Below are 17,995 nucleotides of genomic sequence, written 5' to 3' on the forward strand. Positions count from 1 at the left end.
CCAACACACCTGGCGGCTGGCTGCTCATTTCACGCTGATTGTTTACGCCCAACGTGTTAGAACTAACACCTTCCTAACAACCCTGTAATTGACACAAACCTAAGGTAAACATAGTGGCACATTAACCCACATTATTCGGCAACTTGTACGTGACAGGTGGCTGGATGGGGAGAAAAGCGGTGGAATAAAGTATCAAGAGAGGGCGCTATTTAGAATGTCATGGTGGGATACAATATTATAACTTGAGGGCGCTGTTCATAATGTCTCTCTTGTTTACGGGTGCTCCGAAATTAGCTGATATTGGCTGCACCAGGATGATTACTAAAAAAAAATCACATGTTTCGGGTTGATTGATGCTTTATAAGAAATGATTCCCCCAGCTCGAGCAAAAGTTTACCCAGAAAGAAAACAAAACAAGTTTTCATCATATAAAAGCATTTATTATGACAGGAACTTTGAATTCCGAAAAGACCCCAGTCTTAAAAAAAAAAAAAACGATGTAAAAGTCAAAGTGAATTATTACAAATATCTTTTAAAAATTGTTAAAGAAAAACTTGCTTTCTGAATGCACCCTCAATGGGATTGTGTTAACCAGTGGAGCAGTTTTAATTTAGTTAGGGTTGAAGTGGGTGCCGCTAAGAGAGTAATACGTCACATAACAGAAAGTGCCAACAGAAATTGAGGGCGCACTCGCTTTGCAGCTGCAGCACACAGAATAATGGGCCCTACTCGAAACCACGCCCCCCCATAGGGCTTCAGACGAGAGGATGGAGCCTGAAGCCGAATCCAAAGCCGAAGCCATGGTTTCGTAAAGGGCAACAATCAGAATCAACTCACCATTATTCCAAGGTGGGCTGACTATATACAACTATTGTTTGCGCTATTGACCCGTAATCAAAATAAGCCAAGTGAGGTCAAAGTTATTTCAGTAGGTTTTAGAAGCTATGCAAGTGTGCACATGCACCACACTAAGTAAGCCAAAGTTCATGCGCCAACTCAGATTTTAATATGTGGGCCCTCAAAATCCCAAATAAGAAGTTTTGGGGTAATGCAATGAATAGATTGTGTAAATATATTAATATATCCGAACCTTGTGATTCTGCGCTTAAAATTTTGAGGAGATTAGATAGGTGCATCTTGAATGATGGAAATGTCGCCCCCAACGGCTAGTGATAATTTACAAACTTTGTACCTTTCGACGTTGACCTTCACCATTTTAACAAACTGAAGTTTGACCCATGATGGGACACAACAATAATCATTTTGACCAGGAGAGACTGCTGAAGCCTAAATCATGGCAACCCTACTTGGAATCTTGACTGGTATTATTGTCGGCAGTTTGGCGATCACATTGTGTGCATTCATTGCATTAGTGATATACATTGCGTATCAGCACAAGAGATATGCTCACATCCCAGGCCCACCTAGAAATGAGTAAGTTTGTTTTATGTCAAACAAATGAATGTTGTGCATTACTCTTAACTTGTATTAATAATTAATTTGTCTTATATTATACGTATGTGTATTACTGGTACATTGGAAATTAATTAATTAATGGCCTAATAATACCAATAGTAATTTGCTTTTTGGTCGCGAGTCAATTATTATTATTGTTTTTATTTATTCGGCATAAAAACACATACAAAATACAAACATAAACAAAACAAAAGCCAGGACATATGCCTTGAATAAAATTTAAAAAAAAAAAAAAAAACTGTAACCCGAGGGCCTTTAATTCCAATATCCCTGGCTATTGTCAACTCGAACCATTCGAATTCCCATAAAATTAATTACTTTCTGCATTTTTGTTTGTGGATCTTTTTTGTTTTCATAACTTTCAAATAACAAAAAATATACCCTTTTTGTCATTTCTGTGTTGCGTATCTCTTGGGCAGGCCTCCGTTTAAAAAAAAACAGGCTGCTTGAATGAAAAAGGAAAATACCAGAAAATGCGAACATAATAATAAACTTAACATTACCTCAGTAGGGACCTTTGTTTCTGTCTACCAACGGTTTATATTTAACATTAAGATAAGAACAAAAGCCTTGGCTATTTTTGTTTCTGCTTTTTTAGTTTATATGATTTTGTGATAACAAGGAAATTGCTAAGTGCCCCCCAAAATGGCAAAAAATGGCAAATAACAGAGAAGCAAATGACCTTTGTTGTCATTGACACATTGGACTCAGTAAGGCCAATAATTATCTCTCTACGTAAATAGCGGGGTGGTTAAGATCACTATAAATATCACAAATTTTCTGCATTTTCTCGAGCTCAAAGTTCGTCCATTAATTATAGGCCAACACTTTGTTCAACTGATACAGCATAACTTATAATCCATTAAATGATTGATTTAATTGTTGGGGTGTGGTCTATCTGTGTCCCTCAATAAACTAACGCGGCCAATATCGTCACAGCCTGTTGTCTCAACTATAGCCAGTACGATTTTTGACTACTGAAAAGAGTATTAAAAAAGGACATTCTAACGAGTTCGAAGGGAAGACGCCTGTTATATTATTGTCAAATCTTTGAGCACTTTTAAAACTTATGCATACCAAAATAATCATTCTAAAGAGCTGTATTTATGTAAAAAACAACACTAATTGATTTTGAAATCCTGGTTTGAGATCTTGTACTTATCTGTGATTACATGTCAGTTTCTTCACAGGCAATCTACGTCAAGTTACAGGGAGTGAATCGCTCCCAGAGTTTCTTGCCGAGCAGTAAGTTTTCCATAAAACTAATGTATTTCTTCTCATAATAAGAAGTATTAATGTAAGTCATACGATGTCGTTTGCAGACAACTGGTTGTCAGTGTGCATGATTTTCTGTCCCCCACCCCCATACGGCGAACTGTGTACAAACTACTTGTTCTGATAGCGCCCTCTTTTGTATCCTCCATCAGCCCACGTTCATTTCTCATGAAGGCACACAATCTCCGGTGGACAGATTCCAGTCCGGAATCGAATTCATTTCAAGTTGCTCATAAATTACTCCTAACAACAATACATCACTGACCTTCAGTCATCTTCTCGCAACTTACGATCTTTATCATAAACTTCTCCAAATTTCCAACTGGGAACCACTGATAATGGAACGACCCAAAACAAGACACAAGAAAAGAGCAAATATCATTCATCTTTATATTTTCAATTTTTTGCTGCTTTTGCTGCTTTCAACTTCTTCTTGTTGCGTTTTAACTTGTCAGAATGAGAACCTATGGTCCTGTCTTTCTTTTGTTCATGCTGCAAAAACCTGTCGTCATTGTGTTGGAACCAAACTTCATAAAGGTTTGTATAATGTTCTTTCTGTGTGGTTCTATTAAACATGATGCATTGCCAACCAAAACAAGGTATCACAAACTAGGGGTCGTTATCGTATGACCGAAACGTGTGTCGCAAAATGACGTCGCAAACAGCTTTGCCAGAATCACTAAAATTATTTATCGTACTGATAACCCCGTCCGTACAACAATTTGACTCACAATACTGATTCAACATCAATGTTTCTCTTTTTGATATAAATAATTAAACAAACCGATTGAATAAGTCGGCCACGACTGGGCGTTTTCGTTACCAGGCCACGAGCAATCAGCGAGGATCGGTGGCCGGGTAATAGGCGAGTTTGCCGACTCGATCATCTTAAACTTGCTCTTTGAAAATATTCAGTTTATATCATGTATATTTTCGTTTTAAAAGGCTTTTATCGAATATGATTTTTCCCCATAAAATCGGAACTTTATTAGGTTGTACAAATTGAAAGTTTTGTGCACAAAAATTTAGCTCATTGATGATGTTGTTTGACCTTGACCATTTTCTTATAGGAAGTATTGCACTCAACAACACATTTTAAACCACCAGTGGAGCATGCAAACTTCTGGCATGTTTATGGGGAGCGGTGCTTTTACCATGGATTGCTAACAGAAACAAATGTGCCAAAGCACCTAAAGAGAAGATCTTTGTTTAACCCAGCCTTTCACAGAAAGTAAGTGTAGTCTTCAAAACACATCTTTTAAGTTTGTGACTTTTGTTAGATCGGGACGGTGTACACCCCTAGCCACATTATGGCTCTGGTAAGTGTAGGGTCAACTTTGGGGGATGCTCTTTCAAAGTACTACTTACAAACTTAGAAGTGGCGACAACTTTCCATGACCGAGGAATCTATTGCGTTGTAACCTTAACGGCCGATTACCGAACGTTGGTTCGATTCCTGGTCTAGGCGATGTTTATTTTTTTTACCATAGCTTTTATTTATTTATTTATTACCTAGCCCTTATTCGCACTCGGCGCCCCCCCCCCCGACCCCACCCGATGTCACGCACGAAAAAAAAGACCAGCGCTGGTCTTGGTGCGAGACAGCTGAGGTTTCGCTTACGACTTGACTAAGGGCTAGTGAGTGGATTTCACAGATCGGGAGTTTCTGAAATTCACGATAGAAATCTATTGTTCGTAATGTTATGGAATACTTACAGTACAATATACATGTTGAAAGTTAATTTACATTTGACCAATTGGTATTATTCAAAGGAGTATTTTGTTGACTTTTTGCACATCAGGTATTTAATGCAGTCTATGGATGTCTTCAACGACAGTGTTGATTTGCTGATTAATGAACTCTCCTCTGTAGCGGATGGCAAGACAGAGGTGAAAATGTTGGATCTGTTCAATCGAATCACTCTTGATGCCGTCGCCAAGGTAACAACAAAACATGTTTGTGAGTTGTATCTAAGCGTCCAAGTGCAGGTGCAATCCAGTGACAGGAAATCATGTCGCCCATACGGCGATTTGTCTACAAACTACTTCTGATAGTCTTCTTTTGAAACATCATCCTTCAGTCCACGTTAGTTTCCCCAGTAATCTCTTTCTGCTACTACGTTCTCAGATGAACCCGGAGCTCTTCAAATAACATCTTAAGACCCACCTGTTTACTCAATCTTTTTCGTAATCTTTTATTTTTAATATTGTTGCTTTCTTTTGTATAAATGTGTATTGTAAAGCGCATTGAGAATACTTGCAATACTGAATTGCAATTTAAAAGTATTTCTTCTTATTATTATTATTGTAAGGGGACAGAACCTCCCATGGACAGTCCTGGAAACCGGCATTCTCCCATGATGACGTAGATGGCTAAGCATTTATTAAAACACACAACCCACAACTATATGCCTTTAATGTGATGATTAATTCCATTGGTGACTTATGTTTCTTTATTTACCTAAGGTTGCTTTTGGACTTGAACTTGGCGATGTAATGGATCATGATTCCCCTTTCACGAAAGCGATTGGAACTACTTTAAAGGGTGTTCAGGCGCAGTTTTACACACCTTGGAAAAAGGTACGGCAACAAAATATTGTCATCATCGTTGATAACGATTTGGGTTTGAAGCTTACTACCCCTGTTATACAGGCCTATAAAGTCATTACATTGTCACTTATTATGCCATGTTATTAATGATATATCAGACATCTAAATTGGATTTAGTTTTTTTATCTTCCAGTTCAGCCCATTTACATCGGATCGTAAGTTTCGAGAGGAGGTTCGAGAGTCGATTCGATTCGTTCGGGAAACTGGCCGTCGATGTATCGAAGACAGAATCGCAGCAAAACGAAGAGGAGACAAGATTCCTAAAGATCTGTTGACTTATATTCTAGATGTATCTGGCGATTTCAATGCAGATAAAGATTTCCAGATTGAAGACATGTTGGACGAGTTCTTTACTTTTTTCTTCGCAGGTAGAAACATCTAGTTCAGTCAAATTGATACCTTGTTATATAAAACTAATAATAGTAACTTATTCAATGGCAATAACAATTAAAAGCAAACGAAAAACGGAAAACAGTTGCATCAAAGGTTTGACACAATTATGACCTACAGATTCCGATTAATCCGAAAGCTTCTGGAACACTTCTGTTTCTTATTTGGGAGCATTTCTTGTCCAAACTATACTTGGACTGTTTCTACTACTGGATGTATATCGACTTTTTTCATAACGACAACACGAATTTCGATTTTGTATGAAAATAAACGTCAACTATTTCGAATCGATTTTGTTTTCTCATCAGGTCAGGAAACTTCGGCCAATTTAATGGCGTTCATATTGGTCGAGTTGGGCCATAGTCCAGAAATATATCAAAGGTATATACCACTATAGATGTAGGATATTGAAGAATAATCTTGTTCAAAATAATGTTTATCTGATTGATTCTTTAATGGAACCTTGCAAAAGGTAAACATTATTTCATCTCTATTTTCGATAACGCACCAAAATCGTTTGGTTTGAAACGTTCAGTTGAGGATCTCCAACACATTTCAAATTCAATATTTAAAAACGAGTTAATAAGGAAAGTTATTAAATCATACAGTTATTTGGTTATACCCATAGACTGGTGCGTGTGCAAAGCACTTTGTGCGAGTCATGTGTTGACATATGCACAGGCATATTACTCGGGTGGGAATCGAACCCACGACCTTGCTATTGTGATTCAGATTAGATGTGAACACACAAATTGAAAAACTTATTATTTCGTTTTTCCATCTTTCCCGTTTAATACAAATGATGCAGAATGTTATAATCCAACTTTGATTGATTGTCTATATCCCATTACAGAGTCATGACCGAAGTCAACGCCGTGTTTGGAAGCAATGACAGAATTGAATATAAAGACTTGGCCAAGTTGGAATATTTGACTATGGTAACTTATTCCATTATATGTAATAACCGATTATATTGTCCTATAAACTACCGTGAATGAGATCAGAACCAATGGTCATTATGTCTTCTTTCGATTCCATTATCCATAGCCTCCAATTTAAAATAATTTGGCCAGGATTTTTGTTTGAGCGCATCTCACAACCCTCTCGTTTGCTGCCATCACGTCTTCTATGCATCACTGCTCCTCAAGGGCTGGGCATCGAAGAAGGTGTGGCATAGATTGGGGGTGATTTGCCACAATCGCGTTTGATGTCACCATGATTATTACGATGTCATACATGTATTATTGTTGGATTATCAGGTAATCAAAGAGACTTTACGTTTGTGGCCTCCAGCCTTTGGAACAAACCGTGAACTAGCTACTGATATGACCGTCTTGGGAATGAAGATACCTGCTGGTACAGTAATATGGGTAAGAAGATACTTCAATTTAGTCATTTATTCGTTAATAGAAAATGGCCGTTTATTTTCATCTATTAAATATAATGTCTTTGAATATTAAGCTGTTTTGCTTATTCTCATCGCGGGGGTTTTGACTCTAGTAATGTCACAATTTATACAAATACAACATTGTTAGATGATGAGCAGTCAATACATCATGCATATTCATGACTGAGAGTCGAATTCTCATTGGTCCATTCAACATCACGTAGTTCATCTAAGCTATCATAGCGACTTGTGGTCTCCCTGTTTAATTTGTAGATTTGTATTATTTATAAGAGATAAATTTATTATTGAATAATGTGATGATAACTTGGAGACAACGCATTTTTTGTTATTCTTGCAGTTCAACACTTATGTTATGGCTAGAATGGAGAAATACTACAAAGAACCACTGGTTTTTGATCCCGAAAGATTTAACAAGGTCGAAAACGAAAGGTAACTATTCACATTTTAATATAGAATTTTATGTGTTTTAAGTAATGGATGTGTCTATAGCATGACATTGTTTTCTGGGGACAAATAATCAACGTTTCCACGCCCTAAGATCTTTGCTAAAGTATGAGCAAAATCATTCAAAATGGGTAACCAATGAACTCAAATAATTCTAGACATTTGCTGGGCATTAAAGAAGTCACTTAGATATGAAATTGTTTGTGATATGCACCAGCAAACAATGTTCAATATACCTTGATCTATTGACCCTTTGTGGATTTGCGTATTTAATGTTAGGCACAGCGCATTTGAGGACAAAATCTTACAGATTCTTTAAGACAATAAAAGCATCATGTTTATCTGTTTATGTTTCAGGGATAGAAATCTGTATACGTACTTTCCGTTTTCTATGGGGACCAGAGCTTGCATTGGTCAGTCATTTGCGATGGTAAGATACATATATTTTTTAATTGACCGTCTACGAAAAATAAATTAAAATTTCTTTGTTCAGAGAATATTACTTTGTTATTAGTTGTTATTAATTGCCCTTTATTTTGTGATTCTATTAGATTGAGGTTCGTCTGATCATTGGTCGTCTTCTCCACAATTTCAACTTCACTCTTGTGCCAGGTCAGGACCGGGACGATATAATGCAGGAGATTACCATTAAACCTCGTGGAAGATGTAGAAATTATCTCACCAAAACTCGTTAGAATTGAATTGACAGAAGTCAATAAATGGATGCCATCATCGCCAAAACAAGTGCTTTTCACCATGTAGCTAGTTTGTGTGTCTTAATTGTTAAGTTTTTTTTAAGTATCTTTAAGTATGAGTATCAAAATGAACTAATTGAAAGTTGAAACACTGACTACACAAACGCCTATTCATAATAATAATAAAAACTAAAAAAATAATCTGCTTTGGAGATTGGTTTTTAATAGTTTAATTGTTGGTTTCGACCTCAAATACTTTGTATTACCACTCAAATAATACTGCGTTGCAAACACATAAAACAAAAGGTTTATGGATGACGATATTCAGTGTATCCTTTATTTTAGCAACAGGCTGAGCTCAACAATAACGGGTTTGAAGATCCTATGTCAGCTGTTGTCAAATTGAATCCATACAATATCAAAATAATTAGTCGTATCAATCATCAACCACTTGGGAAACCGACGTGTTTGTTTGGATTTTTTTTTTTTTTTTGGGGGGGGGGGGGGGGGTGAGGGCTTGGAGGGGGTGCACATATTCCCTTTGTGGAACTCCTGGCCAATAAATACTGTGTAATTTCCGTTTACATTTCAGCGCTCTTGTTTTGTTATTATGGCGTGAGTGTAAAGTCAAATAAATAATGGTTAAATGGAAACCTAAACTTTTGTGTACTTTTCAAATTTGTGGTTCAGTTACTTTTGGAAACGTTTCATTTTCTTCAGTTTGTTTGGAAAACTTGTAGGCCAGGCACGTCCCCATCCGTACATAGTCTCCATAGGTGTGCACCGCCACAACTCCCCTGAATACAGTGCAAATACTAAACAAAAATACGATACCTACAATACTTACAAGTCTCTAGTTGTTTACAGTAAAAGGGAAACTATTCATTGACTCCCTTTCTGTTATCATGTGCTCAATTTGACTAGGGGACTTCAAGAAGGCCAGTCGGTTTATAATTCTTCCTCAAGATACCCTAGGCCAACACCCATAGGCTCACACCCCTGAGCCCACAACCATAGGCCCACACCCATAGGCCTACACCCCTAATCCCTACTACCCTAGGCCCACACCCATAGGCCCACACCCCTGGGCCCACACCCCTAGGCCTACACCCATAGGCCTACACCCCTAATCCCTACTACCCTAGGCCCACACCCATAGGCTCACACCCCTGAGCCCACACCCCTAGGCCCACACCCATAGGCCTACACCCCTAATCCCTACTACCATAGGCCCTCACCCCTAGGCCCACACCCCTGGGCCCACACCCCTAGGCCCACACCCATAGGCCTACACCCCTAATCCCTACTACCCTAGGCCCACACCCATAGGCTCACACCCCTGAGCCCACACCCCTAGGCCCACACCCATAGGCCTACACCCCTAATCCCTACTACCCTAGGCCCACACCCATAGGCTCACACCCCTGAGCCCACACCCCTGGGCCCTCACCCCTAGGCCCACACCCCTGGGCCCACACCCCTAGGCCCACACCCATAGGCCTACACCCCTAATCCCTACTACCCTAGGCCCACACCCATAGGCTCACACCCCTGAGCCCACACCCCTAGGCCCACACCCATAGGTCTACACCCCTAATCCCTACTACCATAGGCCCTCACCCCTAGGCCCACACCCCTAGGCCCTCACCCCTAGGCCCACACCCCTGGGCCCACACCCCTAGGCCCACACCCATAGGCCTACACCCCTAATCCCTACTACCCTAGGCCCACACCCATAGGCCCACACCCCTGGGCCCACACCCCTAGGCCTACACCCATAGGCCTACACCCCTATTCCCTACTACCATAGGCCTCACCCCTAGGCCCACACCCCTGGGCCCACACCCCTAGGCCCACACCCATAGGCCCACACCCCTAATCCCTATTACCCTAGGCCTCACCCATAGGCCCACACCCCTGGGCCCACACCTCTAGGCACACACCCATAGGCCTACACCCCTTATCCCTACTACCCTAGGCCCTCACCCCTAGGCTCACACACATAGGCCCACACTCCTCGGCCCACACCCCTGGGCCCACACCCCTGGGCCCACACCCCTGGGCCCACACCCCTGGGCCCACACCCCTGGGCCCACACCCCTGGGCCCACACCCCTGGGCCCACACCCCTGGGCCCACACCCCTGGGCCCACACCCCTGGGCCCACACCCCTGGGCCCACACCCCTGGGCCCACACCCCTGGGCCCACACCGGTAAAATGTCCGAGCATCAATCTTGACAATATGTCCCTGCACCTCTCGGTAAAACAGGATCATACTGATTCAGGGTGTCATCTAAACCCACCCGAGTTTGAAAACATAAACCCCCGGGTCACAAATTGAATTCTGTGTGCTCAATAAATGAGTGGACAGAGCGCCACCGTGCGGCAGCAGTGAGATAGCCAGGAGCCCTTTAAACCTGCGCGCGCGCACTACACTGCCTTTCTGTGCGTGATTTCCAACGAGGCGAGCATACAAAGAAAAATGGTCACGGTAAATATCATTATTTCTTCATTTCTCAAAGTTTTTCCTTCATTTAAATGAATGAAAGATATCTTCAGGTATTTCTCGTGTGCCGATTTAAACTGATACTCTTGCAAAGCTTAACAGACCGCCACAAATTACGAGTTTATTTCATGGTAAGGACTGGAATTTTCTTTTTAAAATGGCGATTTTCCCCGCCGTATGTTACACATGGTGTTACACAATACAGACACGCCCATAGACAGTTCCCAGCAATGCTGTATCGGACACACACTTTGAAGGGATTGTTTGTGTTATTGAATAATAAAGAGAATATCTCACAGTCAATTTTGAATGATTAATTGAATATTTAACAAATTATTAATTTAAATATAAGTATAAAAAAATATAAAAATAATAAAGTGTCAGACTCTGTCTCTGACTTCAGAATCAGAATTATGAAAAAGGAAAAGTTTGTGCATCCTGCCCCCAGTCTCTCTTTTTCATTAGTTGGAAATAAACTTGTATTTTATTTACTCAAATGAGGTATAGACCTTGTGCATTGACGTCATCCAGCTGCCATCTTTGAGGTCAAATGGTGAAGAAACAATAGAAACGCAAATAGATTGGGCGATGAACAACCTCCTTTTGACCTCAATGTGGGGGCGCCGTGCTGAAATGACCTCATGTGCATAAGGTCTATTCCATTTTGTAGAATGAGTGAATTTGTAACACTGGGTCCAAAATGCTATATGTTAAATGTTCAGGTTAGGTTTGCTGCATGCTAGGTTTGCTGTAATGTGGTGTAAGGGGGGGGGGGGGTCGCGGGTAAGTGGAGGGACCCAATAAGAGTACAATACAAATAACTGTGGCAAGCAACCCATCTTAAGTTAAGACGAATCTGAGTGATTTGTGAAATCAGTGTTTTTGTCCGGTATACTATTGCCGAAGAAAGAGAATCATTCTAAAGACATGAGAGAAATAGCAGCAGCACTGGAGCAGACATCCCAAACAATGGCAAAAGTAGTTTGATATTAAAAACAACACTGTACTTTAAACTTCTACATTTAAGTCAAGGGCCAAGTTTCATGGCTCTGATTAAGCAAAAAATCAGTGATTAAAAAGAAAGACCAGAAAAGTCTGCACTCAATGAGTAAGCATATTTTTTACAAGGAATTTCATCATGTGTGTAATATGTGCATCTTGTTTCTAAGCATTCTTAACTTTATATTCAGCTAGCACAGAAACTTGCCTGTTACTCTGAAAGAGGATATGATGACCAACTAATGCTTGACTCAAAGCTATAAAATTTGCTCCATATTTCTTAACCACTAGACCAACCAGCTTGCCCAGTGCTATTGTTTAGTAATTTTATACCAAGGTTTATAAGGTTTTAAAAACTAACTTAATTTCATTAATGACCTTTAAAAGCTGTTTTGTTAGTTAATGTACCTTGCAGGCTGTCATCCCTCAGAGTAGTCATGGTGTGGTGAATGCAACGCTGGAGCTGTCTTCTCAGTAAAAGATGTACCCCTCCCCTGATCCTACCATCCCATGACAGAGAAGTGTATACAGGTTTGAATTAATGCATTATTTCAATAACCAAAAGAGTACCATCCACTTAAAAATACAAGATTGTTCTTTGCCGTCTGAGAAATTTTTCCTTCTGCAGAAGATCAGCATATCAGACAGATGCAAGTGTGGTATCCATCAAACAGTTCAGTGTATCTTTATCAACTCCTGCTCTATAGTAATTTTTCTCTTTCAGATGGCTGCCCATCTGGTTCTGGCAAGGTGAAGTAGACAAACCATCCCTACAGTTGAGATGTCCTCCTTCTAGGATGGAAATGATCACAAGATGCATTGGACATGGATCTAGACTCCTCCAGACACTGATGATGGCTGTCTTCCACTTGAAACTTTGGTTTGGCTGATACATAATTTGGAGGAACAGTCTCGGCAGGTAAGGCAGTCTACTACATTAAGTCAGTGAGTGAATTATGGGATTGTTGCTGTTACTCTTTATTCTCATGGTATCAATACTCAACAGGTATTTGTTCTTATCATTGTGTTTCATCAAGAATGCTTAGGGCTAGTCGAACCTGCTTCTTAAGTATAGCCCTACAAACTTATCAAACATTAGGTTACCTCTTTATTTGAAGATTTAATTTCTCATGAGAACACTACATGAGAGACTCTTGTTGACTCTGGAGGCAAGTTGGGTGAGTCCAAAATGTTGTACCGGCAGTGTCTGCTTTTAACAGATTAAACTAAAAACCAAAAGTGCATTCTAAATGTAAGCATACTTTCAGCTTGCATTATGTTTCTAGGCATTCTCCACTTTATATTCAGCTACAATGGCCTTTACCATGCAAGAGGACAATGATATTACCAAATTATTCTGGAAGCAAAGCCATACAACTTGGTACAGATGTCGTAACCAATTTACCAACAAGTTTTTCCCATGCCGTGCTATTATTTTGTAATTTAATACAAAGTGTTATGAGGTTAAAAACATATTTATTTTCAGTAATCTTTAAAAGACATTGTTTTGTTAGTTACCTTGCAGGCTGTCATCCCTCAGTGTAGTCGTGGTGTGGTGAATGCAATGCTGGAGCTGTCGTCTCAGTGGAAGATGTACCCCTCCCCTAATGGTACCATCCCATGACAGAGAAGTAATATGAAGGTTTGAATTAATGCATTCTTTCAATAACCAAAAGAGAAGCATCCACTTACAAATACAAGATTGTTCTTTGCCGTCTGAGAAATCTTTCCTTCTGCAGAAGATAGGAATGCCTTTAGACAGATGCAAGTGTGGCATCCACCAAACAATTCATTGCACCATTATCAACTTCTACTCTATAGTAATTTTCCTTTTTCAAATGGCTGCCCAGGATATTAACCACGTGTTGTTCTTGCAAGGTGAAGTAGACGAACCATCCATACAGTTGAGATGTCCTCCTACTAGGATGGAAATGATCACCAAATGCAATGGACATCAATCTAGACTTCTTCAAAGAGTAATGATGGCTGGCTTCACTTGAAACTGGAGGGGTAATCTTGCTGGTAGTCAGACCTGACAGTCAAGATGTCTCAACTTATTGAGTACAGACACTTCAATGATGAGACACTTTTTACTGGACACTATCAAAGATTTAAATACCCCCATGCGACACGCTCTCCACCAATAGGAATAGCGAAACTGTCTTAGGTAGTTATGAATGTTTATTACCGTGGCAAAAATAGTCCAGTGCTCTACTGAATGGATTAATCACCAAAATTACTTAAATTTGTAGTTGTTAGTTTGCACTTAAAGTTTGAATGTTATTGAACTTGCCCTTGTATCTTTCCTGAATCCCCGGATGAAAACAGAAAGCTTTCTTTTTAGCTTTATTTTTCTGCATTCAACAGTTGGTTGTTTTTTAGTCTTCATTATGCCAATTGTGTATGATTTTCGCAGGTGATAAGTGGACAATCTTCAAAGACTGGAAAGAGGCAAAGTATTTTTCTTCTCATATTTGTTTGTTGTTTGACAATCAGTTTAGAGGCAAAAGCCCGGGTGGTCAAGATTTGTGGAAGATTTAAGGAATACACTTCATCTTAAACACAAACACCAAAACAAATTCTAAGCTTTTGGTAATCAAATAATTGATTTGTCACTAGATCAGTTTCATTCTGAGAAGTCGTTGTTATTACCATTTTCACTGCTCATAATTACTGTTGCTTATTTTGATAGCACTAAAATGTGACTCGGGTCAAAGTCTTTGAAAATGTGACTCATACATCTCTGAAAAGAAGGATACCTTGGCTAGAAATTTTTTTCTTGCAGAGGAAAATAAAAGGTTTTTTATTTCATGTCAATGAGCTTTAATATACAAAAATTGCTTATCATTTCCATCTATAGTTAAAATACTAAGGTGGGTGCTGTATGGCTTCTTTTGCTGGACTGTGTCCACAAACCTTAACTAAAAACCTGACTATTTATTTACTGTGTTATATTTTAACCTGATCCACATTTCAGAGCAGATCGTGGGTCATATGGATGGAGTGGAGACAGAAAGCATATCTACCTCTGATGTCACATCGTACTCCGGTGGCAGCAGTCAGCCAGCCAGTTGCACTCGAGATGTCTTCCTGATTAGACAGCAAAGTCATGTCATGATGACCACATCTCATTATCAGTGGGTCATGTGGATGGAGTGGAGACAGAAAGCATATCTACCCTGATGTCACGTCGTACTCCGGTGGCCGCAGTCAGCCAGCCAGTTGCACTCGAGATGTCTTCCTGATTAGACAGCAAAGCCATGTCATGATGACCACATCTCCTGATGAGTCCAGTGAGTCAAACTATTTATTGTCATCTTTTTATGCTGACATTTTCATCTCTCTAGCTGACCAGCTGATTGCCTTGTGTTTCATTTCTCAGTTGTGCAATTAAACCTTGGAAAACACCAAACAAAATCCCGCAATTCCTGACATAACTTGTAATCTTGTTTTATTGATAAACTGCAGTTGCTTGTTTGTTTATGTGAAAAGAAGGGTACCTTCACTTGAAATTATTTTCTTCAAGAGGAAAATAACAGTTTGTTTCTTTCATGTTTCTTTCATGTTGTTATATTTGACCTTATCTCCACATCGCAGCTGAACGTGGGCCAAATGGATGGAGTGGAGACAGAAAGCATATCTACCCTGATGTCACGCCGTACTCCAGTGGCGGCAGTCAGCCAGCCAGTTGCACTTGAGATGTCTTCCTGATGAGACAGCAAGGCCATGTAATGATGACCACATCTCCTGATGAGTCCAGCGAGTCAAACTTGTAGATCTGCGAGACCAGCCAATGAGTGAAACCAGCCAGTGAGTCAAACCAGCCAATGAGTCAAACCAGCCAATGAGTCAAACCAGCCAATGAGTCAAACCAGCCAATGAGTCAAACCAGCAAATGAGTCAAACCAGCCAATGAGTCAAACCAGCCAATGAGTCAAACCAGCCAATGAGTCTAACCAGCCAGCGAGTCAAACCAGCCAGCGAGTCAAACTTGTAGATCTGCGAGACCAGCCAATGATGAAGGAGCTTCACTCTCCAATTAAAGGCGAGTTCATAACAAGATTGCTTTTATCATTTACCCATCCCAAATGAAGCTCTGAAAGAATTGTGCGGAATGCATGTTCTTGCTGTTATTTAAAAACACTAGACACTATTGGTAATTGTCAAAAACCAGTCTTCTCACTTCGTGTATCTCAACATATGCATAAAATAACAAACTTGTGATAATTTGAACCTAATTGGTTGCAAAATAAAAAACACCTTTGTCACATGAACCTGTGTGCTGTCAGATACTTGATTTCAAGACCTCAAAATCTAATTCTGAGGTCTCGGAATCAATTTCGTGGAAAATTACTTCTTATTTGAAAACTATGTTACTTTAGAGGGAGCCGTTTGTCATAATGTTTTATCTATCAACAGCTCCCGATTACTCGTTACCAAGTGAGGTTTTATGCTTGTAATAATTTTGAGTAGTTACCAATAGTGTCCACTACCTTTAATAATATAAATTCAAATCAGTCATTTTTGTTAGCCTTACACTTCATCCTAAGATATTTGTATGTTGTTTGGGAATGATTTTGCCAATCTCTGGCCAAGTCTACTGGGTTTGCAGTACTCTCTTTCCAGAGCCATAGCTGTTTGGTTCTTGGTGTAGTAGTTGGACTAGTCCAAGATTCTCTACTGCAGATTTGTCTGTGTCTTCCCTGTGTTTAGGAAAAGCCACTGCTGTTGACCCTGTCTATGGAGACAAACCTTTATGGTCCCTGTTCTCCCCAAAAAGGGTGTCTTGGCTAAGCGGTGGACTCGAGTTCTTTAATTTACGAATTATGGGTTCCAATCCTATCCCGACAGGCCTATGGTGCTTTGTTGCTGGTTGCAGATGTCTGTTCACTGTCCGTTCTTGAGCGACAGGCTTCTGGTGCTATGTCATTGGTTGCCGATGTTCGTTCACTTTCATTTCTTGAGCGACAGGCCTCTGGTGCTATATCACTGGTTACTGATGTCCGTTCACTGGAGTTTCTTGAGTTTCTTGTCACTGATTGCTGATGTCCGTTCAATGTCAGTTCCTGAGTGCCAGGCCTCTGGTGCTATGTCACTGGTTGCCGATGTGCGTTCACTTTCACTTCTTGAGCGACAGGCCTCTGGTGCTATGCCAGTGGTTCCCGAAGTTCGCTCACTTTCTTGAGCGACAAGCCTCTGGTGCTATGTCACTGGATGCCAATATCGGTTCACTTTCATTTCTTGAGCGCCAGGCCTCTGGTGCTATATCACTGGATGCTGATGTGCGTTCACTTTCATTTCTTGAGCGACAGGCCTCTGGTGCTATATCATTGGTTGCCGAAGTTCGCTCACTTTCATTTCTTGAGCGACAGGCCTCTGGTGCTATATCACTGTCAGTTCCTATGTTCAGTCCCATGTTCGCTCACTTTCACTTCTTGAACGACAGGCCTCTGGTGCTATGTCATTGATTGCCGATGTTCGTTCACTTTTATTACTTGAGCGCCTGGCCTATGGTGCTATATCACTAGTTGCCGATGTTTGCTCACTTTCTTTTCTTGAACGACAGGCCTCTGGTGCTATGTCACTGGTTGCTGATGGTAGTTCACTTGTTCTTGAGCAACAGGCCTCTGGTGCTATGTCACTGGTTGCCGATGTCTGTTCACTTTCATTTCTTGAAGGATAGGCCTCTGGTGCTATGTCACTGGTTGCTGATGGTAGTTCACTTGTCCTTGAGCAACAGGCCTCTGGTGCTATGTCACTGGTTGCCGATGTTTGTTAACTTTCATTTCTTGAAGGACAGGCCTCTGGTGATTTCCAGTGGTTGCCGATGTCGGTTCACTGTAGTTTCTTGAGTGACAGGTCTTTTGTGTTATGCCACAGGTTGTCGATGTTCGTTCACTTTTGTTTCTTGAGTGACAGTCCTCTGGTGCTATGCCAGTGGTTGACGATACATAGATGTCTGTTCACTGTCCTTTCTTGAGGGACAAGCCTCTGGTGCTATGCCAGTGGTTGCCGATGTTCGTTCACTTTCATTTCTTGAGTGACAGGCCTCTGGTGCTATGCCAGTGGTTGCCGATGTTCGTTCACTTTCATTTCTTGAGTGACAGGCCTCTGGTGCTATGCCTGTGGTTGCCGATGTTCGTTCACTTTCATTTCTTGAGTGACACTGACAGGCCTCTGGTGCTAAGCCAG

At 40.5% G+C, this 17,995-nt stretch overlaps 1 protein-coding gene, 1 long non-coding RNA gene and 1 pseudogene across 2 annotated transcripts; all 3 read left to right on the forward strand.

The window, feature by feature from the left end:
- Positions 1 to 1,249: 1,249 nt before the first annotated feature.
- Positions 1,250 to 8,756, forward strand: LOC139939968 (cholesterol 24-hydroxylase-like). Its single transcript, XM_071936144.1, has 13 exons — positions 1,250 to 1,434; positions 2,656 to 2,721; positions 3,207 to 3,288; positions 3,822 to 3,982; positions 4,554 to 4,692; positions 5,218 to 5,331; positions 5,495 to 5,729; positions 6,060 to 6,132; positions 6,605 to 6,689; positions 7,011 to 7,121; positions 7,497 to 7,588; positions 7,961 to 8,033; positions 8,155 to 8,756. The coding sequence occupies exons 1-13, from the start codon at positions 1,295 to 1,297 to the stop codon at positions 8,296 to 8,298; spliced, it is 1,515 nt and encodes a 504-aa protein (XP_071792245.1). The 5' UTR covers positions 1,250 to 1,294; the 3' UTR covers positions 8,299 to 8,756.
- A 1,952-nt stretch (positions 8,757 to 10,708) lies between these two features.
- On the forward strand, positions 10,709 to 12,711 carry LOC139940465 (uncharacterized). Its single transcript, XR_011786450.1, has 3 exons — positions 10,709 to 10,789; positions 12,219 to 12,334; positions 12,528 to 12,711. It is a non-coding gene; the product is annotated as an uncharacterized lncRNA (long non-coding RNA).
- A 222-nt stretch (positions 12,712 to 12,933) lies between these two features.
- Positions 12,934 to 16,185, forward strand: LOC139940432 (uncharacterized; annotated as a pseudogene).
- The last annotated feature ends 1,810 nt before the right edge of the window (positions 16,186 to 17,995 follow it).

Source organism: Asterias amurensis, chromosome 1, assembly GCF_032118995.1.
Source record: "Asterias amurensis chromosome 1, ASM3211899v1".
In the NCBI taxonomy this organism is placed as follows: Eukaryota; Metazoa; Echinodermata; class Asteroidea; order Forcipulatida; family Asteriidae; genus Asterias; species Asterias amurensis.

Excerpts from the sequence above, each read along its gene's own strand:
- LOC139939968 (XM_071936144.1), top strand. The coding sequence starts at position 1,295 with ATGGCAACCCTACTTGGAATCTTGACTGGTATTATTGTCGGCAGTTTG. Across the intron at positions 5,332-5,494 it reads TTTACACACCTTGGAAAAAG|TTCAGCCCATTTACATCGGA; the intron begins GTACGGCAACAA and ends TTTATCTTCCAG. Across the intron at positions 7,122-7,496 it reads CTGCTGGTACAGTAATATGG|TTCAACACTTATGTTATGGC; the intron begins GTAAGAAGATAC and ends TTATTCTTGCAG.